This window comes from Pteropus medius, unplaced genomic scaffold (assembly GCF_902729225.1).
Source record: "Pteropus medius unplaced genomic scaffold, Ma_sr-lr_union100, whole genome shotgun sequence".
NCBI classification, from domain to species: Eukaryota; Metazoa; Chordata; class Mammalia; order Chiroptera; family Pteropodidae; genus Pteropus; species Pteropus medius.
This window is the reverse complement of record NW_024346150.1, coordinates 4,055,851-4,080,849: the sequence shown is the minus strand read 5'-3', so window position 1 is coordinate 4,080,849 and position 24,999 is coordinate 4,055,851. Positions and strand designations below refer to the sequence as shown.

Sequence of the window (24,999 nt, the reverse complement as noted above, 5' to 3'; positions counted from 1 at the left end):
TTTTTGTTATTGCTGACTTTAGACCCAAATTACTCAACAACCGTCCCCTCCACCTCCCACCACTGGCTTATCGTATCACTTCCCCTAATGTTGTGATTTTTGTATAATGGGCTGCAATTAATAGCGGTTTTAGTAATAGACTTATTTATTTCTTTATCAAATCTCTTGCTTTTCCCCCACTTTCCTTGTTGCATGATATTTATATGAAAACCAAAGCCACTTTGTGTTTTTTTTTCAGGGTGATATATGGCAGAATAATTTTAATGGTATTCAATGTGTTGTATGTAACTTATATAAAGCCTGCTATCTTTCCTTGTCTTTTAAAGAGGTGCCACTTGAAAATAGGAAACCAAAGAGATGGACATATCCTATACAGTTTCTTTAAAAGCCAGTAGTATGGAAGCCCAATCTTTGGACAAACTGTAAAAACTCTTATTGACTTTGGTAGGCATGTTTATGTAGCAAGGCAGAATAAAGTCAGGCAAGTATTCAGATCGTTACGAAGAAGTCACGAAATGTCAATAAACTTCATATATTCATTCATGTGATGAAAGAAGCTCTTAATCACCAAAACATGAAATTAAATTAAGTCATTGGCTTTTGTGAATGACAGGGAAGGTGGAGGGAATCAAATCAAGTGTTTGCCTTTGTAGAACTTGGTCCCAATTTCTGCTTATGACTGAGGATTTGGGGCAACTGGCTTCCTCTCCCCTAATTTCTCACACATAAATTGTGCTCTTACCTTGACTGCCAACACAGTGGATGTCAGTGAGCTGGGGAAGAAATGTATATCAGAAGCCGTTTCTCTCTACCTCTGGGATATACTGATTATCTCTGTGAGTTTCTCCAACAATATAAAAATGTGCATAAGAGCAGTCTACTTCATTTGGGGTTTTACACTTGATCTTAGGCAAAAGTCCAAGAAGTGATCATTTGGGGTTTTAAATAAATTCAAATTAGCTCTTGTCTTTCACTTTTACCACTCCTCCCTCTACCCTGTGCATATTTAGCATTGCATAGTGACTCTCCAGAGTCTCTGTGACTGGTCACTGAGTTTATTTCTTGATGCCTTAATTCCTGCCTAACCTCCGAGAACCCAGAGACTGTGAGAAAAACCAGCATTTGTATTTTCCAGGGGCTTTGCAGAGGTGCTAATTAGCTCCTTTGCAAAGTCCTATAATCAAACAGTAAGAGGATTGTTGATTTTTTTACCCTCCCTTCCTCCTTCTTTTTGGCTTTTGGCCCCAATAATAAGTATGGTTCATAAAACTCATCTTGTTCTTTGGCGCGTAACCCTGCTCTGGGCTGTGCTGCTGGCAGCTGGACAGGGGCAGCTGCTCCTGGTGCCGGCTCGCTAGCTGACCGGAGAACCTTGACAATAAGCGTCCTCTTTCTTTGCCTCCTCTCTCCTTGTTCTTCTTGGGGGAAGAGCAGGTTCTCCCCTCCCCCCAAGGATGGCAGTTTCAGATGAAGATGGAAACATTCATGTCTCCAAGATTGTGAAGACGGGCAGATTGACTTCTTAATGTATTATAGTCTAACGAGAGCTATGCTTAATTCACATTCCAAAAGAAAAGATTTATGTGGGCACATTTTTTAACTTCCTGGTGGAGTATTTTTTCATGTGGGTGAGCACTTTACACTCAGTGTGAAAAGAGGAGGTGCAAATGTAGAAGGAAGAGGGCACCTGCTAGTAGGTAGGGGTTTGGGTGTATGGGAATGCTAATTTAGAATAAAGCAGGGAGTGGACACAGGCACTCTTGAATTATGAATAAATTATTTGTTTATTCATCAACTAACTAGCCTTAGCTCATACATCAGCTCCAGGGTTTAAAACTCTTTCTGAAAGTGACTGGTTAGACATACCAGGATACTTCAACGGTGGTTTTGTTGGGCTGACACAACGGACTAACCTCAGGAAAGGGTCTAGGATTACTGTCACCCTCAGGTCTTCCATTCTTATCTGGTTCTCAGTCCAACATTCACTTTCTTGAAGAGGAAATAAATACTAAAAGGTTCATTGCAATTTGTTGAAGGCTTGGCTGTTTTTGTAAAAGTTGACATTTGTTTTATATTCATGTTCCTTATTAAACACGTCTAGAAGCCCAATCATTGAATATGTTTAAAACAAATTCATCTAGTAAACAAATTCACAGAGAGAGTCAGCTGCCAGGATTATGGCTCAGAATTTCCTAGCTCAAGGTCTTGTGTCATTGATCGTTGGAAACTGAAACTCCTGTCCATTAAATAAAGCTACATGTTTGGAACATGCCAGTAAATTCAGTATTATTTTTTTCAGTTATGAATATGATATCTTTTCATTGGTTGGTTCAAATCTTAAAATGATATGTTGCTAGAATACATCAGGATAAAATCAGACACATTCCTTGTTATCTGATTTTTGTTGTTGTTGTTACTGTTCTCATCATGGATTATCTGGTTATTTAGAAATCATGTATAAACAATCTCAGCAGAGTTTATCAATCAATAGGTGTGTTCTTTCCTGTAAAGATGTGTTCAATCCAGTTAATATGTAAAATATTGTATGTTGCATGATTTCAAAATATTCACGATGCTCTTTTGTTTTAAAATATCTTTTCTCCCTGGTGAGTTTATGGTTTTAAATTAAATTACATTTAATCTTCTTACTAATTGTTCAAAAGGTCAGAATCTCTAGGAGGTATATAACTTGACTCTGAATCAACATATGAAAAAATAAGCTTTTCAGTAAAAAAGATTAAAATAGACAATATGAAAATTATACTTTGTCCCCCCCACTCCCATAAACAAGAATTATAGGAGGCAGGAAAAACTAAGCTATCACTCTCGGTTAAAGAAAGAGATTGCTGGGTCTAAACAAGTCATGCATCATGATCAAATAAAATTATATGTACATATTTTTAAAAATTTCTATTTGAATACTTTACTCCTAAAATGTAACATTTTAGATTCACATTTAATGTTTTTTATTTTTTTCAGCAATTTTACCCGAAATAAACTGACGAGTTTGTCTAGGAAACATTTCCGTCACCTTGACTTGTCTGAGCTGTAAGTAATGATTTTGCATGGCATTTGGGGAAAAAATTTCAAGAGAAAGGTTAATTAAGTATTTTTTTAAATGAGTGATGCCACAGATCTATTTTTATATCAAAATTCTCGAAAAATGATTTCTCAAGTTTTGATTACTTGTTCTTTTTTTTCCCTCATGAAGACGTGATAAAAAAAAAAGTAACATATCAGTACAGTATATATCATTTATGATGAGCTTAAATGTTGTTTTTACATAAATTATTTACTTTCTAATAGAAGGAAAAAGAGAAAAAGATGGAGGCATCTGTTTGGTCCCTGTTATATCCAGGAAAGCAAACCCGTTCAAGGAGGAAATAACAATGGGCACAACACTCCAGTTTTTATCCACCAACCACAGTGCCCGCTGCTGCTTAGTGAACTTTGGGGGAGAGGTAGTTCTTCTCCCTACCCACCCATTCTTGTAAGATTTTCTTCTAGGTCTGCTACTGCATTCAGTATTTATCCTTATGCCCCAATTTCCTTTGCTATAAAGCAATAGGAAAATATTGAAATGCATTGATGACTAATAGCCAGCATTTCTAGGTTTGTTCAATTTTTGCGTTATCTCCAAAAAGCAAGTGTAAACTGTTGACATTCCTATGGGTAAGAGAGGCCCAAAGAACCCTGAAGCAGAGGCTCCATGTGACAGAGGTGGGCCCAGATGGACATGGCCTTTGAATAGCATTTGTTTAGCTTTTGCTTAAACTGTATGTTGCCTAAGTCGTAGGGTCCACCCCGTTCATAAGGAAACTGTGCAGATTAGAAGATGCCCCTAGTGGAGGGACAGGTTAATACGTAGTAATGAGAGTTACATGGTGAAAGTCTTGGCAATTGGCAATTATTTGGAATAAACTGAGTTCAGGCAATTGAAGCACTAGATATCTAACACAAAAATAGACATGTGTAACTTAAAGAAAATATATGAAGTAGAGGAAGATACTCCGTAAAAATTTTAAGCATCACTGTAGAAAATTAACATTAAATCTAATGTTAAAAATTAGAATTCTGATTCCAAATTCCTATGCCTCAATAGTCTCCCTGCAGCATGCTTAATCAATTCATTCAACAAATGTTAATGTTATGCCTGTTACAAATCAAACTAATATGGCAGTAAGCCATGGTGCTATAAGGAGAACTGCGTTCTGTGTTCTAGGGTTCTGCTATCCAGTGAGAGAGGTGCAAGTCTAAACGAATACATGTAATAACAATCACTGCAAAAGGAGTTTATACAGGTAGCTAGAGGAAGAAGCCAGCTGTCTGCCAGCACTGCGTGGTCATTCGAACATCGCTATATTTATAATTGAAGATCCCTTTGTTTCTTTGTCCTTCTGAAGATTCAGTCATACCTTCTTTGTAGAAAGATTCTTTAGTTTTTATGTACTCGAAATGCCAGGAAACATCTTGGATTAGTTGGGGTTTAAACATTGTGGATCTCTTTCACATTACATTCCGTATCCAGTAGCGGCAAATCCTGTTTTGGTGTTGGAGGGATACTTGGAGGCGATCAAGCAGATACAAATTAAACGAATCTGCCATGACCACATTTTCCCCAAAGAAACTCCCAGAAAAGTCTCCAGGGATCCCTGAGATTCTTAGAACCCAACCAGAAAACCACAGGAGTAAATGATGTTGCAAAGCCCAGGTCCTGTCCTCATGGAAATCTTAAGTATTGTGGTTAATGCCAGAGGCAGGCCTATGTAACGATTTTAAATGGCTTCATTTAAAGGCTCATTACCATAAATGGAATTCATCTTAAATAGGCCACTGAGTATTATAAATAAGCATTTAAAGATTTTTTTCTTGTGGTTTTTATTTTCCTCTTGACTACTTCCTCTTTTACCAATCACCGGCCACAGGAGTCCAGACAGCACGGCTGAATGGTGGCTTTATCTCAGCAGACCCTCTCACAGTGGGCTAAGAGGCTCAATCTGGAGCTCAGTTGCCCTTGCTCTCAGAAACCCTGAGCTTGGGGGCTGTGTGTGTGTGTGTGTGTGTGTGTGTGTCCATGTGTGCACATGTGCATGTGCATGCCAAAGGCCCAAGAGCTCCCGCTCAGCTTCTTTCTCTTACATTCGCTCCAACTCTCTTGCATCAATCAAACTGAACTGTGGTTGCAGAAAGCTGGGAGTGCCATCCGATTAGTTCTCACACTTTGATCTCAGCATTGTATTACAGTCTCATTTTAAATTAAGTTGACATTGCTCTGCCTGCCCCCCGTCCCCCCAACTGAGGTTTGAGTTTATTAAATGATAACACTTTAATCTCTAGCCTGGCCAGATATACATATGCTAGTTTTTCTGAAAACTTATTGTTGGCATTTTCACTTAAGATCTTCTTAATAACTGTATAATAACTGTGATAAATTTGTAATGGCACCTTTTTTTCTCTCTTTTTATGAGACATCCCTTTCCATCCTACATTATAGCTATTTCTGTCTCTATCTTGTTTCCCTATTATTCTGAAAGGTCTTAAATCACTTTGCATCCTTTAGCCTCTACAGGGTTTTTGCATATTGCAGAAGCTTAGTGTTAAATGAACGACTAATAAGTATTGTTATGCTGTAAAGATGGATATGACTTCCAAAGATTGCTGGCCAGAAAGAATTCATAATTTTGTAGTGCTTCATAAATATGGGTATAGTTAAAACTGAAAAAGAGAAGCCTGACTGGGTTTCATTTTTGTTTCATGTAGGATCTTGGTGGGCAATCCATTTACATGCTCCTGTGATATTATGTGGATCAAGACTCTTCAGGAGACGAAATCCAGTCCAGAAACTCAGGACTTGTACTGCCGAAATGAAAGCAGCAAGAATATCCCCTTGGCGAACCTGCAGATACCCAATTGTGGTAATTTACTTTTAAGTCAATGAGTTCTAGTTGCTATTAAGTATTCTAATTGCCTTGGTGTGGTAGAGAGCCTGGGAAGATTACCACTACCTGGGTTTTATATAGTGTGCTGTTGATGTCTCCAGAGAATTGGGCAACATTTGTGTGCAGTATAGAGAAATCAGCTGGGAACAACTTTGCTGAACATTTTTTGCAAGTAGAATATTAATTTTGAATGGATGATTTTAAAGTGCATTGAGAAAACAAGTATACACTTTATTCTTTTGTTTCTTTGTTTGTTCATCCATCCATCCCTCCCTCCCTCCCTCCATCCATCCATCCATCCATCCATCCATCCCTCCATCCATCCATCCGAAAATTATCTGCTAAAAGTGTAGTGCCTCACTGGCCACTGTATTTGGTTGGCACTCAGGCAGCATAGAGGAAAGGATCTCAAGGTGCTAAAGTGTCCTGACAGCACAAGAAAATGCTGTGCAATCCAGCCCATTCCCTTAAACGTGTCTTGCTGCCAGATGTCTTGTGTCTCTTAATGGGGTGCCACAGATGTGCTTTTCCCCATGTCTGGGTTTACAGTCTCCTCTTTTACTCTTGTCCTCACTCCTCTCCTCAGCATTGACACCTCCAGAATATAAAAGGATTCCATATGAAAAAATCACAGCTTCCTGTGAGGGCCAGTGTGTTTACGAGGAGGGAGAATCCAAGTGTGCCTGTTAGCATTTTACTGCTAAGGGCTTCTGTGACATACCTCTACAATACCCACATATACATATTATTCCTCTGCTGAAATTTTCATCAGTTAGTCAACCAGTTAATCAGTTCACAATTGTATTTGATCTTCTGGTCTAGTGGCTGCTGACTCAACAGAAAGTCATTTAGCATCTGGTTCTTGTTTGTGAGGAACCTGTGTTTTAACTATAATGTATAGAGTCTTTTTTTTTTTTATGCCAGTTTATTTATTTTTTTCATACTATATATATATAATTTTTTTTAGCATTTTATTTTTTTTATTTTCCCCCTCTCCCTTTCCCTCTCCCTTCTGGTAACCACTAGTCTATTGTCCATGTCCATGAGTCTCTATTTGTTTGTCTTGTTCATTTGTTGCTTTTAGGTTTATATCCCACATATGTGATATCATGTGATTTTCAACCTTTTTTGTCTGGCTTATTTCGCTTGGTATTATTATTTCAAGTTCCATCCATGTTGTTGCCAATGGCAGTATTTCATCTCTTCTTATGGCTGAGTAATATTCCATTGTATGTATGTACCACAGCTTCTTTAGCCAATCATCTATCGTAGGACACTTTGGTTGCTTCCATGTTCTGGGCACTGTGAATAATGCTGCTATGAACATCAGTGTAAAAATATATTTTTGAATATGAGTTTTCAAGTCTTTGGGGTAAATACCCAGTAGAGGGATTGCTGGATCATATGGTAGGTCAATTCTTAGTTTTTTGAGGACCCTCTATATAGCTTTCCATAATGGCCATACCAATTTGCAGTCCCACCAGCAGTGTATGAGGGTTCCTATTTCTCCGCATCCTCTCCAACATCTGTTGTTACTTGTTCTGTTGATAATAGCCATTCTAACAGGTGTGAGATGGTATCTCATTGTGGTTTTGATTTGCATTTCCCTAATAGCTAGTAATTTTGAGCACCTTTTCATATATTTTTTCGCCATTTGTATGTCCTCTAAGGAGAAGTGTCTGTTCAGATCCTCTGCCCATTTTTTGGTTGGATTGTTTGTTTTTTTGTTGTTTTTGAGTTGTAAAAGTTCTTTGTACATTTTGGGTAGTAGGTCCTTATTGGAGGTGTTGCTTGCAAATATATTTTCTCATTCAGATGGATGTCTCTTTATCTTGTTGATGGTTTCTTTTGCTGAGCAGAAGCTTTTTAGTTTGATGTAGTTCCACTCATTTATTTTTGCTTTTACTTCCCTTGCCTTTGAGGTCAAATTTATAAAATCCTCTTTAAGCTCATGGTCCTTGAGTTTAGTTCCTATGTTTTCTTCTAGGAATTTTATTGTTTCAGGTCTTAGATTCAGGTCCTTAATCCATTTTGAGTTAATTTTGGTGTGTGGTGATAGACAACGTTTCAATCTTTCGCAGGTGGCTTTCCAGTTTTCCCAGTACCCCTTATTGAAGAGGCTTTCCTTTCTCCACTGTATATTTTTGGCGTTTTTGTTGAAATTATTTGCCCATATAAATATGGGTTTATTTTTGGATTCTCTATTTTGTTCCACTTGTTTGTGTGTCTGTTTTTCTGCCAATGCCATGCTGTTTGATTACTGTCACTTTGTAGTATAATTTGAAGTTGGGCAGAGTGATGTCTCCAGCCTTGTTCTTTTCTCTCAGGATGGCTTTGGCAATTCGGGGTCTTTTGTACTTCCATACAAATCTGATGATTGTTTGTATTATTTCTTTAAAAAATACCAATGGGATTTTGATGGGGATTGCATTAAATCTGTATAATGCTTTATGTAATATGGTCATTTTAACTATGTTGATTCTTCCAATCCAAGAACACAGAGTATCTTTCCATTTCTTTGTATCTTCTTCAGTTTCTTTTAATAGGGTCTTATAGTTTTCATTATATAGGTCCTTCACATGTTTCGTTAGATTTATTCCTCGGTATTTTTGTTGTTGTTGTTGCAATTGCAAAAGGAATTATTTTTTCCACTTCTTTTTCTGACACTTCGTTATTAGAGTATAGGAATGCTATGGATTTTTAAACATTGATTTTGTATCCAGAGACTTTACTGTATTTGCTTATTGTTTTCAGTAGTGTTCTTGTGGAGTCTTTAGGGTTTTCTATATAGAGAATCATGTCATCCACAAATAGTGACAGTTTGGCTTCTTCATTTCCTATTTGGATGCCTTTTATATCTTTCTCTTGCTTGATTGCACTTGCTAGGATCTCCAGTGTTATACTGAATAACAGTGGCGATAGTGGACAGCCTTGCCTTGTTCCTGATCTTAGAGGGAAGGTTTTTAGTTTTTCATCGTTAGAGTCTTTGTTTTTAAGAGGACCCTATTGTTTGAGTTTTTATTTTCCTCTTGCCTACTTCTGATTCTTTGTTTTCAGATGACCCTATTGCTTGGGGTCAGTTTTTACTTAAGGAAAATATAACTGCTGCTTATTTTTAATGAGAATGTAATAAAAGGAAAGATAAATGTTTGTTTCTTACCCTGAAGGGGCTTAGAAGACAGCAGTTACCCTTGCCACAGATTTTTTTTTTTTTTTGGTAACTGGAGATCTTTGGCTTCATAATGGGGGAATCAGGCTTTGTTTCCTTGCCAACTTCCCTTAGCTTTCTTTGCTAGCCAGCACTGAAAAAAAAAAACAACTTTTAATATATATCTTTTCCTGATTGATAAGAAGGTAACTGTTCTCTGTTCTGGTATAAATTTGCACTGGTGAGAGAAATCGCCTCGAGAGACAAGAAATTCAATGTTGAGTCACCTGGCCTCTTGGCCAGCTCCCAAATCACCGTGGCTCTTATGATCGCATTGATTCAGCAACCACTGAGAGGGAAAAAGAGAAAGCATCTGACTTCTACTCTGATTTCACAAGCTGCCTCTTAATAGATGTCTGCTCTGCCCTTGCCTGAAACCAATTCTGTTTTATTATTTTTTTAAATTTTAGTTTTGGCCATGTTGTCTTGACGGCATTCCTGTAATGCACCCCACCATGTGTTGTGGACAGACCATTGTGATTGCAGTAGGGGAAGGGTAGCAATGAACTGGTCTTGATTCTTCTTGATCAATTTGTCAGTTTTCAATGATTTTTTGTTTTCTATAGATTGGTCAATAAATTGTGTATATAAGAGTGAGACTTTGAATTCAGAGGTCATGCTCTCGATTGATGGATTAGGATTGAATTGTTACATTCATGATAATATTCGCAATTAATTTCAATATGAACAGTGCTTTTCAAAAAGCAACATTATTAAAGGTGAATTGGTAGACTTATTTTTCTACCACTTTCATATTCTTAGACTGTTAGGTTATTTCTCTGTTAATTTTTATTTTCTTTTAAGTGTTTTTATTTATAATTGCACAAATAATATTGATACATTTTGTTGTAAAATAACTTCCTATATTATACATAAAGCTTGTCTTTTTCATGTTTGCGACCATTTCAGGCCAATAGTCTTAGATCTATAATATTCTTTTTAATCATTGCATGGTATTCATGTAGGATAATGCCAAAATATTTACTACACATATTTAATTGTCCATATTGATTGATATTTAGTTTATTTACAATTTTTCATTACTACAAAAATGTTTCAATAAACATCCTTGTTGGTACTCTTTGCACATATGTACAAATGCAAAAGCTTTTTAAAATTTTATTTTTATTTACTTATTTTATTTTTTTTTAGGCGAGGCAACCCTTGGTTGACCTCACAGATTGCAAAGACCTTGTCAGCTTACAATCCCTTAATTTTTTGTTTTTTATGCCTACAGCACCTGGTCCTATGTGGTCTCCCATCCAAGTACTAACCAGGCTCAATCCTGCTTAGCTTCTGAGATCAGATGGGATCGGGCTTGTTCAGGGTGGCATGGCTAAAGATGCAAAAGTTTTTTTTAGAGTACATAGTAGGAAGCAGAATTTTTTGATATATATTCTTTCTACTTTAGAAAATAGGTGTATCAATTTATAGCCACTCCAGCAAAGTATACCTTGATATTAGCGAACTTCTTAATTTTTATCTCTAAAAAATGGTATATCATTGTTTTATAGTTTGCATTTTCCTGATTGCTGTTCAGTGTCTTCTATATTTATTGGACATTGTGTTTATTCTTCAGTGAATTATCTATTTATATGCTTTGTTTAGTTTTCCTTTTCTCCCGACAGTATTCTTTAAAATTTATTTTTTAATTCTTTGAATGTTATGAATTGTTTCTGTTTTTATAAATGTATAATGCCAAAATATTTACCACACATACTTAAACATATTTTCTTTAAGTATATAGAGGTAACCTTTAAGAAGACAAGATGCTTTTACTTCTCGTTACTTTCTCCTCCCATCTCTTACATTGTTGTCTTCTGGGATTTTATTCTTAGATTGCCACTTTATTTTTTTTTTTTGAAGATTTACTATTTCTTTGTGTATCATTGATTTTTGTATCCTACTACTTTCTCATGGAGTGCTTTTTTTGTTGTTGTTGTTTATTTTTGTTTTTTTTTGCTGGAGTATATTCATTTCTCTAATTTTTTTTCAGAGAAATTAAAAAAATAAAATCTTTACATTCTTGCCTGGTGGAAAATCAGCCTGTATTTTTTTTTCTTCTCAATGGGATTGACTGAGTATAAAATTCTAGACTCAAAATAATTTTATTTTAGATTTTTGCAGATATTGTACATATTTTTCTTGTATTCATCCTTGCCGATTAGATGCTCAAGGCCAACCTGATGCTTATTTCTTGTTAGGTAACCTCTGCTTTTCTTTTTCTCTAGAAGCTTTTAAGATTTTCTCTTTATCTGTTACTCTTAAAATTTAACATAACATAACAAGGTGTGTGTGCGTGTGTGTGTGTGCGTGCACGCGTGCATGCGTGTGGGTGTTTAAAATTTATTCTGGTTGATAGGCAGTGTACCCTTTCAATATGAGTATTCATATCTTCAGTTCCGGAAGAATTTTCTAATTTATTTGATGAATATTTACACTTCTGGCTCCTCCCTTCATATCTCTCAATTTTTCTGTAATACTTTCCATCTGCTTGTTCTTTTGTGCTGCATTATGGGAGAATCGGTTTACTCACTACTTTTCTCTCCAACTATTTCTCCAGCTACTGAATTTTTCACCTTCCAGCAATCATTTTCTAATTTTTGCAATCTCTAGTGGTTGGTGTTTATGACTGAAACACCTTTTTCCACATTGAGGCTCACTGTATCTCTGAGGTGTTACAGCATCTAACATGACTGATTTCTCCCATAACGTTCTCACATTCATTGCTCTACTTGGAGGCAGCTGTTGTTGTATGCTGTGTCCACAGTGAGCAGGTAAGGGCAGGACGTGGAAAGTTTATTCCTCTTCTTGTTAACCATTGACTTTGTGGTGTGGCTTGTGTGGGGCTCTGCTCTGCTCTGTGGTTCACCCCTTCAATCTTAGGATGACCTAAAGCTTCCCTATTTTGTCTACCACATACTATGTGTTCATCTGGGGCTGTGTTGTTTTTCTTTAAGTCTGTTTCCCTGCTTTTTCTTTTCAGGGATTCTTCATAGTTTCTTATCCATCGACAATATGCTTTCTTGTTTTCCAACACGGTTCTGTATTAAAATTTTTTTTACATTATTTCTAGAGATTTAAGATGAGATGGAGAGACTTCAATTTGGGGCTTAGTCATGTGTTAATTTTCTTCATGATGGTTTCCCAACTTTGGTTCTTTAAAGAGAAGTTAGACTGAGCAGTAAATTACACTAGATTTTTAATTAAGTCACAAGTATGGTAAATTCATCTCATTTCCACTTTTTTGATCAAACTTTTAAACTAACTCTAGGTGTAACTCATGAGAGTATGGTCTTGTGTATTTCATCATTGTAAACCAACAATTTTCCAGTAACTTCGGCCATTGTATTTAGTTTGCAACTAGCAATATTTTAATTTCAATAAAAAAGAGCTATTGGGATTTCATTCTTTATAAGGTAGGTTTTCTTTAAAAACTTCCCCTTTATTAAGAAGTACTGATTGCCAGTTATGAAAATAGACATGGAAATCTAAAGTGCAGTATAGGGAATATAGTCAATAATATTGTAATAACTATGTATGGTGTCAGATGTGTACTAGACTAATCAGAATGTTCAATTCATAAATTTGTAAGGTATATAAATGTTTAATCACTTGTACACCTGAAGCTAATATACTATTGTGTGCAACTATAATTAAAAACAAACAAAATCCCCCTTTTAGTATTTCATCATGTAGGTATTATAGAGTGAACAAGTTGTCTATATTTTATATACAACCATATATCCTAAAGAGTGCCTATTGAATATAATAGGGATTTGATTAATGTTTGCTGAATTAATGAATTAATAAACACATGAACTATATTATGTTAATGATCAGATTAGACTGGATTTTTAATATAATGGTGTGGATATTTAAGTTAATAGAACTTATTCTAGCTCAATTTAGCATGTTTCAGCATTTTTTAGTTCCCTTTGAAGATTTCGTCGTCATTGCATTTTGAACAAAAAAATCTCTTATTTTTCCTTCTGCTCTTAGTGATTGAGCAAGCATGGCAGGAGAGGCTGAGAAGTTTAACTGCATAATTCCCATTAGCAGCACAGTTGGAATGTCCCCCACTTTTTTCCTAACAGTCCTGTCCTGCCATGAATTATCATAAATGTATTCATGCTGTGAAACATGTAGTGGTCTCTTTCTCTATAAAGTCCTTTTTAACTTTAGAAAAACTTTATACTGCAAGTCAACAGAACATGATCATATGAAATTTCCACAGTAACCAGAAAAAAAGGGATACTAAGGGCGCTGATTCTGAAGACGGAAACCAAATCACAAGTGCTGATGAAGAAAGGCTATTTATCATTCCATATCAAAATCCTACTTCTTTTGGTGATTTTTCAATGAAATTGTTTTCACATAATATATTCTAAAATTTTTGTACCCAATTCTTCTATCCTTGGTTGCTCTTCAGTAGTTAGTTTTCAAAAAACTTTCCAATAATTTCTTTTGGCTGAATGAGATTATTAAGGAACAGTGTACTTTACACTTTAATTTTTAAATTATGATTCAAATCTCTGGAAGAGAGTTTCTTCAGGAAGTATTAATAGTGGATGCAATGCTCTGTTCTAAGTAGATGGCAAATATATTTAAGAAAGGCATTATTCCTCTGGATTATATCAAAACAATCCTTCAACCCATTTTACTAAGCTGACTAGTTACCATAGTCCAACTGTGAATGTAAGGTGGTAAGTCAGTTGTTGGTTGAAGGACTGTGCAGTTACTGTATAAAACACCCTTAATGGGTTCATGGATTGAAATCAGGCCCGCCTTTGGTTTCTTTCTTATTTATACTGACAATTTCAATTTTCCGCATTTCCAATCTTCAAACTTTTAATGTAGAGACTCCTTAAGACACATCAGCAAAATACTATTTATGATGAGAAAGGTCAGTTCACAGGTGCCTGGAAGGAGAGGCCTGGTTCCTTCTGGTAAATTGACTTTAATGATTTATTTTGAAGATTTACTTTTGGTTTCTGCCATAGTTGGTAGTACACATTTGTTTAGTATATTTGTACATACTCTTTTATTTGTTTGAAACCAGGAAAATAGACTGTTAGTAATTCTATGTTAGTATTCACAGAGAATTAAAAAGAAATGCTGTATTAATACTTTATGCGGAAGTTAGATTGATTTAAAACATTATATTCTTAGCATCTTAACTGCATTGATTTTTAAAAAAACATACAAAATCTAGTTTACTGCATTGCTTATTTTTATTAGAGATCAGGTTTTACCTGTTAAAATAAGGCAAGATACACAATGAACTGGTGCTTTTCTTTACCTTTTTTAGAATGGCAAATAAAGCTGTTTTTCTAACCTGCCAGCCACTTCAAATTTTTGTGTTTGGAAGTTTTGTGGTTACTGTCACTGTAATGACACGACTCACACAAGTATAGAAGCACAATTTTCTTTTTTTCTTAAATTTATCGAGGTGGCATTAGTTAATGAAATTATATAGGTTTCAAGTGTACAATTCAGTAATACATCGCATGTATATTGCATTGTGTTCACCAAAGTTAAATTTCCTTCTGTCATCATATATTTGACTCCCTTTACCCTTGTCTACTTCCTCCTCCCCCTTTTCAGTTTGAGCCTTGAAGTTTTCTTTGCTAATTTTCTGTCATTTTTGCAACCAGATGTAAAGCAGCATCTTTTAAGTAGGTCAGGCTCATTCTGGCATCATTTCTGGTAGTGAAATATATATAAGTCTAGGCGACAAAGAAATTGGAAGATATTCCACGAAGACAGAAAGTGAAAGGAGAGAAGACAGAGAGCAACAAAATCATAATTTACTTGAATATTTTTATACACATGGAGTGATGACCCAACACAAAATGAACAGAGTTCGAGATCACTAAAATGAGATGAAAAAAATAAAAAACAAAAAACACAGTCTAGACTTATAGGTACATATTGAAAAATAAAACCCAAACTTGACTCATCTCATTTATTGCAAAGCTTAGTTAATAATCCAAAGTGATTAGCAGTTAGTTTTCTTTAATTATTAGAAAATGAGAACCTGCATACTTTGAATTAGTAATCAAAGGGCCTAATCGGTATTGTCAGCTCTTAAGACGTGCGCACCAATGGATGGGAACAGAAGCACAGAAGAGCCTAATAAAGGAAGCAGCCAATCAATTTATTGGTTAAGACCATAGACAGACAGATGTGGGTCAGGGCCAACTCCCACTCATGGCTATTTACTTGTGGCGCTTGATAAGCTTTAACTTCTTCATCTGGCAATAGGGATACTATTGACATTCTCTAGAGTTTTAAAGATGACAGATAGTATAGACAATATTTCAGATTAAGTCTAGCTCATATTAAGTACTCAATAAATATTAACTATTAATATTATTATTATCAATAGGAATATTTAGCTTTAAACATATTTTATATCCAAATTTAAATGTGTAGATCTTATATTTTGTCAAATTGCTTCAAATAAAAATAACAAAGCCACAAGGTATCACAAAGAAATGGTATGTACTTAAATAAGCTTGGGGAATATAAGATCAATGAAAATTAAATGGGTCCTTTAGAGCAGGACTTCTCAGAGCTTTTAATGTGGTAATATGCATAGTGAACATCCAAGTTACAGAATTTCCTATTTTTTTTTTAATCTTGATTTTTTTTTTTTTTTTTTAATATAGAGTGTCTCAAAGAATTAGATTTCCAAAGAACATACTACACACTTTGGGGGAAGTTTGCTGGACTAGATGATTGCTCAGACCCCTGTCAGATTTAAGAGTAATAGTTGTAGAGATGGAAGCCTAGTGAACAATTGTCTAACATCCATTGTCTAACCCCTTGCTACTCGAAAGTGTGGTCTGTGGAACAGGGTGTTAGAAATACAGACACTCAGACCCCAACCTAGACCTAATGGAAAGGAAGAAACATTTTTAATAAAATCTGCTGGTGATTCATATGCACATAAAGTTTGGGAAGCCCTGGTCTAAAGAAAGCCAGCCTTGTCACTGGACGGTTGATGATTTTCTGCAGAGATCTGCAGGCTGGTATGTCTTTTCTGAGCACGTCCAGGTCAAGAGACATAGATACAGAGGTGTCTGTTGCTTAGGCAGTTGGTCATCACTTATCTTTAGTGAGGTTTCTCAGAGGGCAAAGGAAGACGTCTCTAAAGCTTAAATCAGGATCCCATTACAGTAGTGCTAGAAGCTCTTGGAAGCATTGCTGAGCTTTGCTCTGTACTTGTGCCGATTTCAAATCTTATTAAGCCAGGAAGTAGTGCCTGGCAAATGGTTTATCCTGCCTTGGCTATTCATGCTTCCCAATTCATTTTTATTGTACTAATTAAACCTCAAGTGATATTTCAAGTACAGATTGTTTTTTCCATTATTGAGTCTTTGGCCAGCATATTAATGCTGTAGAATTAACGTGAGTCAGATGCTTACTCATTTGTGGAAGACTTTACATTTAAAAGATCTAGTCTTGGCCAATTTTGCACAGATTCCTTTGGAAACTGCTATGACAGGGTGATACAATTTCTCTATAAATAAAAGAGACTCATTCTTCCTCACGAATAGACATGTAATTATTTTTTTATTGAACCAAATTCCTGGATCATAGATCTGTATTGGTATTTATGGTCTGTGCCAAAATGGATATAGTGCAGTCTGGGGAGGTAGTATAGTGTCATTGTGAAGACCCTGCTTTGGGTTCAAATCCCAGGACTATAGGTACTTGAGCAACTTTAGAGGATGTATTCGATTTTTCCAAATTTTATGATCTTTATTAATTCAATGAGGGAAAATACTTAACTTTAAGATTGGTTGTAAGGATTAAATAAAACAATAATTTAAAATATTAGACAAGAGTATCTGGTTCAGTGAATGACCCCCAAATGTTGTTATTGTTACTGAAATTAAGCATTTTTAGACTTGTTAGTCATAGAAATCTAGGCTTGAAGAAAAAAAAACTACATTAGATTTTTTAGAGGAAATTAGATTATGGCATAAAATTCTCTACTGAGAATTTCTTTATTTTAACCTTTTCTGCTCAAAATTTCCAAACTATGAGATACATTTATAAAAGGTAGGAAATTCATCTGATAGGTTTATACTTGAGCTACTGAAAGGGGTGGCTCCAAGCTCCATTGGTGGAGTCTGGCTGTGGAGGAGGTTGTACCTTAAGAATAAGCACTGTGGCAGGCTCCATGGTTCCTCCAGAATCAGCAAATAAATCTATAAGTACAAAGAAGATGACAGAGGAGTCAACAAAGCACATAAATTGCAAGCTGGAAAGGACATAGATGAGTAGTAACTGTCTTAAAAGATGAGAATACTGGTTACCATGTTGGCAATGGGGAAAGGCTAGGGGAAACTTGGTTTATATTGCAGAACTGCTGCAAGGCTCAAGAAGTGAGAGTACAGGTAATGCCAAATACAGGAGATTGGTTGAAAGTCTATTAAGCAGTTTATCTTATTTTGTTCCATACATCCTAGATCATATTACTCTCCTTCATCAGCAGGCTTATTCTCTAAAGAGGATAAAACAAAGGTCATGAAGAACTCCAGATAGAGTTGAGGCTGTGAGAACCATAAGAAAATGATGGATTTACATATGGAATATTGCTATTTCTAGTCTTCTTCCTCTCCCAAGCAGGACGCTGAAAGAACAATGTCTGAATAATTTGACCGGTCCCTTCCCCAAAATGATTTAATAATACTGACATCAGGGAGTACCCAGTAAAGAGGCCAATAATATTGTGCTACAGTGAAGCCGACAGTTAATAAATACACAATGCTTCTAATACCTAATTCTTATGGATGTATAAATGGCCAAGGGTCATCAACTGTTTGAGAAAAACTTATAATATGAAAGACAAAAACAAAACAATCTAAGGGAGAAAGAAAAAAGCTACAAGAAAGAAAGTTGATTTGGAGAAAAGAAAAATTTAAAAAGAAATTATCATTAATGTCTCATAATGGTCAGAAGAGGGATTGCACCCATGAAAGAAAAACAGGGTACTATAAAAAGAGAAGACCATTCAGGAACAAAAGGTAAGCCTTGAAAACTAACAACATGATAGAGAAATGAAAACTTCAAAAGCGGGTTTGAAAGGTAAATCTGAGCAAATCTCCCTGTAATAGAACAAATAGACCAAAAAAAAAAAGGAAACTAGGAAAGAAAAGGGTAAAACATTTGTTGGAATATCCAGAAGGTGCAATGTCCAAATAATAGGGGATCTAAGTGGGAAGAAAGCATTGCATCATAGTTGAGTTGGCATTGTTTTTTTTTTTCTTTCTTAGTGGTACATGCCTCAGTGTTGTATCCTATAATTAATGCTGTCTTAAATTTGGTAGTATAACTATTACGTATGATGGCTCAGCTGTTAGTGGGGTTTATATTTTTATAATGAACTTTATCTAGACAACCTAATTTCATAGCACATAGAATGATACGAAGACAGAGTATGTTGAGTGTGCTATGGGCATGTGGAAAGGGCTGGCCTTCTCTGTGAAAGTGAGCCTGGTTCTCACCTTCCATAGCGAGAGGTCAGTAGATAATGTTAAAACAGAAAAATCAAGAAGTAGCAATATAAGCACGATATTTAGTGATGTAGAGATCAATACCCGAAAAAGAAGTTAAAAGGGATGAAATGAGCGCCTCTGGGTAACAGAAAATAGTACCACGTGGGTGAGGCAAGATTACTGTTTTCACATAGCAGTTTGAATATTTTTCATAACAAGCTTTGTAGAATTACAGACTCTTCAAACTATCAATTACATATTTTGATTTTGAAAAACACATAGTTTAAAAAAGTCACCTAGATCATATCACTGACTTCAAGGAGATTTTTCACTAAGTCCCTGTCTTATATCTTGCCTTGACACATTTCTTAATAAATTGAGAAGCTTGATAGTCATAGAAGTTGTCACCAACTATTAGAACTAGAAGAAATTAGAGCTAGATCTTATATTTGAACAGCTTAATTTTGTAGAAATTAAAATTCGGAGAGGAAATAACTCACCCAACTATGAGCCAGGTGTAGGATTTAAGGCTCCTGACTCCTGACCCAGTTCTCATTCCTGTTAACTGTGCTGCCTCTTGATCACTTATATATGCTTCATTGTCCTGTATAACTCAGAGAATTAGGGGTCTTTTTGAAACCCAGTGAAAGATATACATTGCTCTCTATTGGGTGCTGGCAGGAAGGAAGAGTTCTGAAGAGATCACACAAGTCAATGGATGCCAGATCTTGTTGACAAATCCTCTGTCAATTGTGGAAGAACAATGAGACATGCTCTGTATAAATCTTGTTCCAGTCTGGTTTTAGTAATAAAGAATAATGGCTTTGTTAGTAAGGACTGCATCATAAGGGAAGGGTTTATGCATAGTATTGTGAAGATGGTGGGTCAGATACCACTAGGTGGGTGGGTTAATTGCAATTTAATGGCTTTTGAAGATGAATTGCCTTTTCTGACCTCCGGGTTACTCCTGAGTTAATGATCTGTCATAGTTCCATGGGACACAGCTGTTGGGGTGAACGCAGTTGCAAGTAGAGTTTCTGATATCCAGCAAGGGACTAGCTTTATTGGCAGGACCTGACATTGTTACGCGCTCTGAGACCTGCCTTCATGTGAAATACTATGATTCCTACGTGGTTACAAGCAGCATAAACACCCCATAGGTGTGATAGTTTAATGAAGTGATAGCGTCATCAATAAAGGAAAGCTAGCTTTCCAAATGTAAAACTATAAAAATAATACTCTCCTGAAGTATTGAAAAATGTTTATAAGGTTCCAAATTTCTTTGGATAATATTTTCTCAAGGTTTTTCCACGAAAGAACTTTCCATTGGAATAAGGATCCATATAACTTTTTTTTTATCATATCATAAATAGGATGACCAATTTTGCCATAATATTTAACTGTGATTAATATAGTTTTGAAATATTGTAATATTGTGATGTTTCAAGCTTCATGTCTTTGAAAAATGCTTTGAAACTACATTTTCTTCTATAGTCTGATTCTGACTCTTTCAAAATCTAGGTCTGATTTTGAAACCTAGATTTCAAAATCATAGTCTGACTCTTTCAAAATCTAAGTCTGGTAGTGGATTAGATTTATGAGTTACTTAATGCAAAAAATAGATTTATGCAAAAAATGTAGATGCCTTTCACCCTCTTGTTCTTGACTATAAAAATGTGGAGGGGAGGAGATGGGAGAGATAAGATGGTCCACAAATACAGTATCTATCTATGTGCAAAAAGCTGGAGTAGTAACTGTAGAACAGAAAAAGAAGTAGAAGACATAGTTCTACAAACTAGTGTTTTTTTAAATGAAAAAATAATATTTTCAAGAAATGTGTAAATTTTTTTTCTAATCTTATTACTGCACATTTTTGGTTCACTTTAAGCCTGTAAAGCTTATCAACCTGGAACTTTTTCAGATCAACATAAATCAGTCTCAGGAAGTAAATAATTGTTAATTTTAAAGCATAAAGAGTTTTTAATTTATTGCTCTCATTATGATAATGCCTTTAACTATTCATACATATCTCTGTTTACTTTTCTTGTTCCACAGGTTTGCCATCAGCAAATTTGGCAGCACCTAACCTCACTGTGGAAGAAGGAAAGTCTATCACGTTATCTTGTAGTGTTGCGGGTGATCCAGTTCCAAATTTGTACTGGGATGTCGGTAATCTGGTTTCCAAACATATGGTAAGGCTTTTGTTTGGCTCTGTGTTCATATAGAGATGAGAGTGTCTCAGAACTTAAGATCGTATTAACCTACGATCATTTAATATTTTATAGGGCCACGAACGATGAATTTTTGTTGTACATTTACTTTCTGTTTACTCTTATCTAACAAAGACTAATGTAGGTTTGCATTTTACTTATGTAAACCCAATACACTGGAAAGTTTCTATGTCTCTAGTGAGCATTTTCATGTCATCATGAGCAAGGTGAGTGACTCTCCTTTTCTCTAGGAGGAAAGTAGGTAGGAGTTCAAGGATTAAATCAACTTCACATATTAAGCAATTGAAATCTAGAGAAATAGAATGACTTCTCATTTACTCCTTTGCCTTTCTGATTAGGCTGGAAACATTTTCTAATGTTATCAATTATTTTCTCTAGGTAGGGGAAGAAACCCCAAATCTTATCAGTTTGGATCAGTCCTAATAAAGATTATCTTTGTCTGTTAATTCATTTGTAGAGTGAAACAAGTCACACACAGGGCTCCTTAAGGATAACTAACATTTCATCTGATGACAGTGGAAAGCAAATCTCTTGTGTGGCAGAAAATCTTGTAGGAGAAGATCAAGATTCTGTGAACCTCACTGTGCATTGTACGTAATCAGATGGGCATGTGTTTTTAATAGCAAATAATCGTAGACACACCTACATTTGTTGTTGGGGCACTTCTGGGTGCTGCTTAAGTGTGTTAAAAAAAAAAGTTTATGCAATGTTTTGTGCATCCTTAATTAAGAAATGTTATCAGCCTCTTTCACTTGTTCTATTTCTGCTAATCTCTTGCTCATGTGCTGTCTTTCCTTTAGGCTCCTTTTTTGATCTTAAGCTTGTCCTCTTGTGCCTTCCCCTGTCTTTTTTTGATAGAACATATTTCGAGCTGTTTATCTTCCTCTTGTTAATGTTTTAGTTTAAATTCTTATAAACCAGTTTCTCAAAATTTTTTTCTGTTTAAAAGCAATATGAAGCTTAAAGTTGTGATACCTAAAGTATTAGGCTGGCTGTTCCCCAACACCTACTTGCACTGTTGATACAATAAAACCTCATTAGTTTGACATCAAGTTTCTGTGGGAAGGTTAGAGGAGTCCTACTTAAATTATTGAAAATTATTATCTTCTGCAAAAATCTCTTATTATTATATAAAACTTCTAAATTTCTGTATAGTATAAAACTACGGTATGGGATATTAATGCTTTTTAAGTATATGTACATTATTTTTTAGTGTTATGAGTAACATGACACATATCTTAACATTCCAGATTGTGGTGTTCAGTGGGAACGTGTATCCAGTAAAAATCACATATACTCTTCACATCATTGCATATCCTGGGCTGGCATGGTATAAATTAATGAGGTTTTACTCTCTTTAGATTAGGATTTGGATGAGAAAAAACTTGGGTGTGCATGTGTGTATATACGAATACACACTACACACATGTAGACACAAGGTGATGATACACTGGTTAATCTTCACACATAGCACACACTTAGTATGTGATTGTTGGAGTGAACGACTAAAATCACTGTCAGTACCACCACTATGCCCAGTAGGTACCGAACTTATAATTTCTCATTATTTTGACCTACCCAGAAGCCTGAAGTCAGTGTTATCCCCAAACATATGCAACCAGCTTCCAGCTTTATGTCCTTAATCGGCATCTCTCCAAAAGCTCATTCGAGCATGGTGGAAGGAATAAGTGGGGCCTGGGCATGGGGACCTGGGCTGGTGGGAGGAAGGTAAGTGTGGTCCCTACCCCATTGTGGTCTTTGTGCTTATAGCAAATAGGGACACTCAAATTCCAAATTTTCTCGCTTTAGTTTAATATGTATATGTGGTCACCATGGTCTGAAGAATTAACCTCATCTGTCAGAGTTTAGATAAAGAGTAGAAGGAATAAGTGATACAGCATGTTAACAACTAAGATAACATCAGCGGTGACCTCGCTCAGGGTGTATGGGTCAGCAGACTATGATTTATTTTTCCCCATTGTGTGAGGAACATATATGACTAGGAAGCAATGAATGAGAGGGCAGGACTTCTGGATTAGGCATCCGGAAACCTGGATTCTTATTTCAGATCTGCCTTGCTCAGTAACCTTGACCAAGTCACTTAACCATATTGGACTTGGGCTCTTCATCTGAAATGTGATGCTATTGGGTCTCAAAATGATGTTATTTGTGTAATTATCAAAGTCAGACCACATTAAAGTAAACAATTATGAGGGGTTTTAAATACTTTCATCTAGGATACTCTGTTTAAAGATGCTGCTCGATAATGTTTGTTTCCCCAAAGCATAAAGTGCTTTACATTTAATGTTAAAATAATCTCTAGTTTGTTTAGTTAGGACTTCAGACATTTAGAGGATCAAAACATTGACATCTGGAATCCTAGCCAAAATGGACTGTACTATAATGAAATGTGATGCTTTTAAAGAGCATTTACTATTGACAATCGATGAAAAATAGCAATTTATCATACTTTATAATAATCAATCAGCATCAGTAGCAACATTCATCGCATTGATCACTTTGATCTGTTTTAGATAACTTACACGAGACTGGGGGTTCAGACAAGATTTCCAAAGTCATTTTTGTCATTATTAGTATCATTTAGTGAAGTACTGTAAAAATAGTAGCCTTCAATGTTTTGGTGGTGAATCTACATTATATCAAGGCATATAAACCAAAGTCAACTTCAATTGAACCCTCTCCACTGTCAGAATCTCTGGTATCTGTTTGGAGCTGGTTCCCACATTGAATAGATGTGAAAAATGACTGCAATGCATGGATCTTAAGCAAAGCGGGGAAAGGAGTCTCTCTGAAGCTCTCTGTAGGGAATTAATTCAGCCTTGATGATGATACAAAATACTGATGATTCCAGGGTCGCTGGTCATGTGTTTTCTTAAACTGAACAGTGGTTGAATAAAATCCCCTATTGATGACACAGAAATCTGGAGATGGGGAAAATTCCGAGCTTTCTGATGCTATTAACTCTCTCTTTTTCAATTTAGTTGCTCCAACTATCACATTTCTCGAATCTCCAACCTCAGACCACCACTGGTGCATTCCATTCACTGTGAAAGGCAACCCCAAACCTGCGCTTCAGTGGTTCTATAATGGGGCAATACTGAATGAGTCCAAATACATCTGTACTAAAATCCATGTTACCAACCACACGGAGTACCATGGCTGCCTCCAGCTGGACAATCCCACTCACATGAACAATGGGGACTACAAGTTAGTAGCCAAGAATGAGTATGGGAAGGATGAGAAACAGATTTCTGCTCACTTCATGGGCTGGCCTGGAATCGATGATGGTGAGTCCCTGATGCTTTTGACTCTGGAGAGACAATAAGGTCTATCACTCAACTATGGACAAAATCATATGTACAATAAACCAGCCCCCAAACCAGTGGTTTACAACATTAGTTAGTCTTGGGTCTATAGGTCAGCCAGGCAGTTATGTTCCATGTGGCTTTATTCTGGGGTTCCGGGTGAGGAAGCAGCAGCTACACAGGAGATCTGCTTTCTATGGTGAGTGTAGAGTTGTAGAGTATAAGGGGACAACTAGAAATAAGGCCTAGGTTCAAGACTGGCACATGGTTTCTTCAGCCCATATGCCATCGGCCAAAGCAAGTCATGGGGCAGGAACTCACTCCTTTCAAGAAGGTGTGTGCAGGGTGAGGGGAGAGGGGAATGAATAATTTCGAACAATAATCTGATATACATGTATTATTTTTATCTCAAATGTTTAATGAGATTTTGTACACACAATGTCAAAACTCTTGCAAAACCATGAGCAGCTTGGTTGGCTGTGTTTAGTTGACTCCTGAGCTGTTAAAGAAGCATTTCCTAACCTTTTACCCATTTGGAATTCAGAATCATACCCCATCATCCATGGATGAGAAACCAGTGTCTTAGCATGTTTTGCTGACCTGGACTGACTGAGTTGAGGTATCTTTTCTTTTTCTTTCTTTTCTTTCTTTTCTTTCTTTTCTTTCTTTTCTTTCTTTTCTTTCTTTTCTTTCTTTTCTTTCTTTTCTTTCTTTTCTTTCTTTTCTTTCTTTTCTTTCTTTTCTTTCTTTTCTTTCTTTTCTTTCTTTTCTTTCTTTTCTTTC

At 35.9% G+C, this 24,999-nt stretch overlaps 1 protein-coding gene and 1 pseudogene across 9 annotated transcripts in view; one reads left to right on the top strand and one right to left on the bottom strand.

Moving 5' to 3' along the window:
• Positions 1-24,999, top strand: part of NTRK2 (neurotrophic receptor tyrosine kinase 2) — a 319,040-nt gene that overhangs the window by 31,708 nt on the left and 262,333 nt on the right. For all 9 annotated transcript variants that reach the window (XM_039875643.1, XM_039875642.1, XM_039875641.1 and 6 more), the window contains 5 exons: positions 2,980-3,048; positions 5,761-5,915; positions 20,715-20,851; positions 21,348-21,480; positions 23,893-24,198. In XM_039875643.1, coding sequence (XP_039731577.1) covers positions 2,980-3,048; positions 5,761-5,915; positions 20,715-20,851; positions 21,348-21,480; positions 23,893-24,198 — 800 coding nt within the window. The remainder of the gene's footprint in view (positions 1-2,979; positions 3,049-5,760; positions 5,916-20,714; positions 20,852-21,347; positions 21,481-23,892; positions 24,199-24,999) is intronic.
• LOC120613000 (uncharacterized) lies at positions 10,376-10,491 on the bottom strand (annotated as a pseudogene).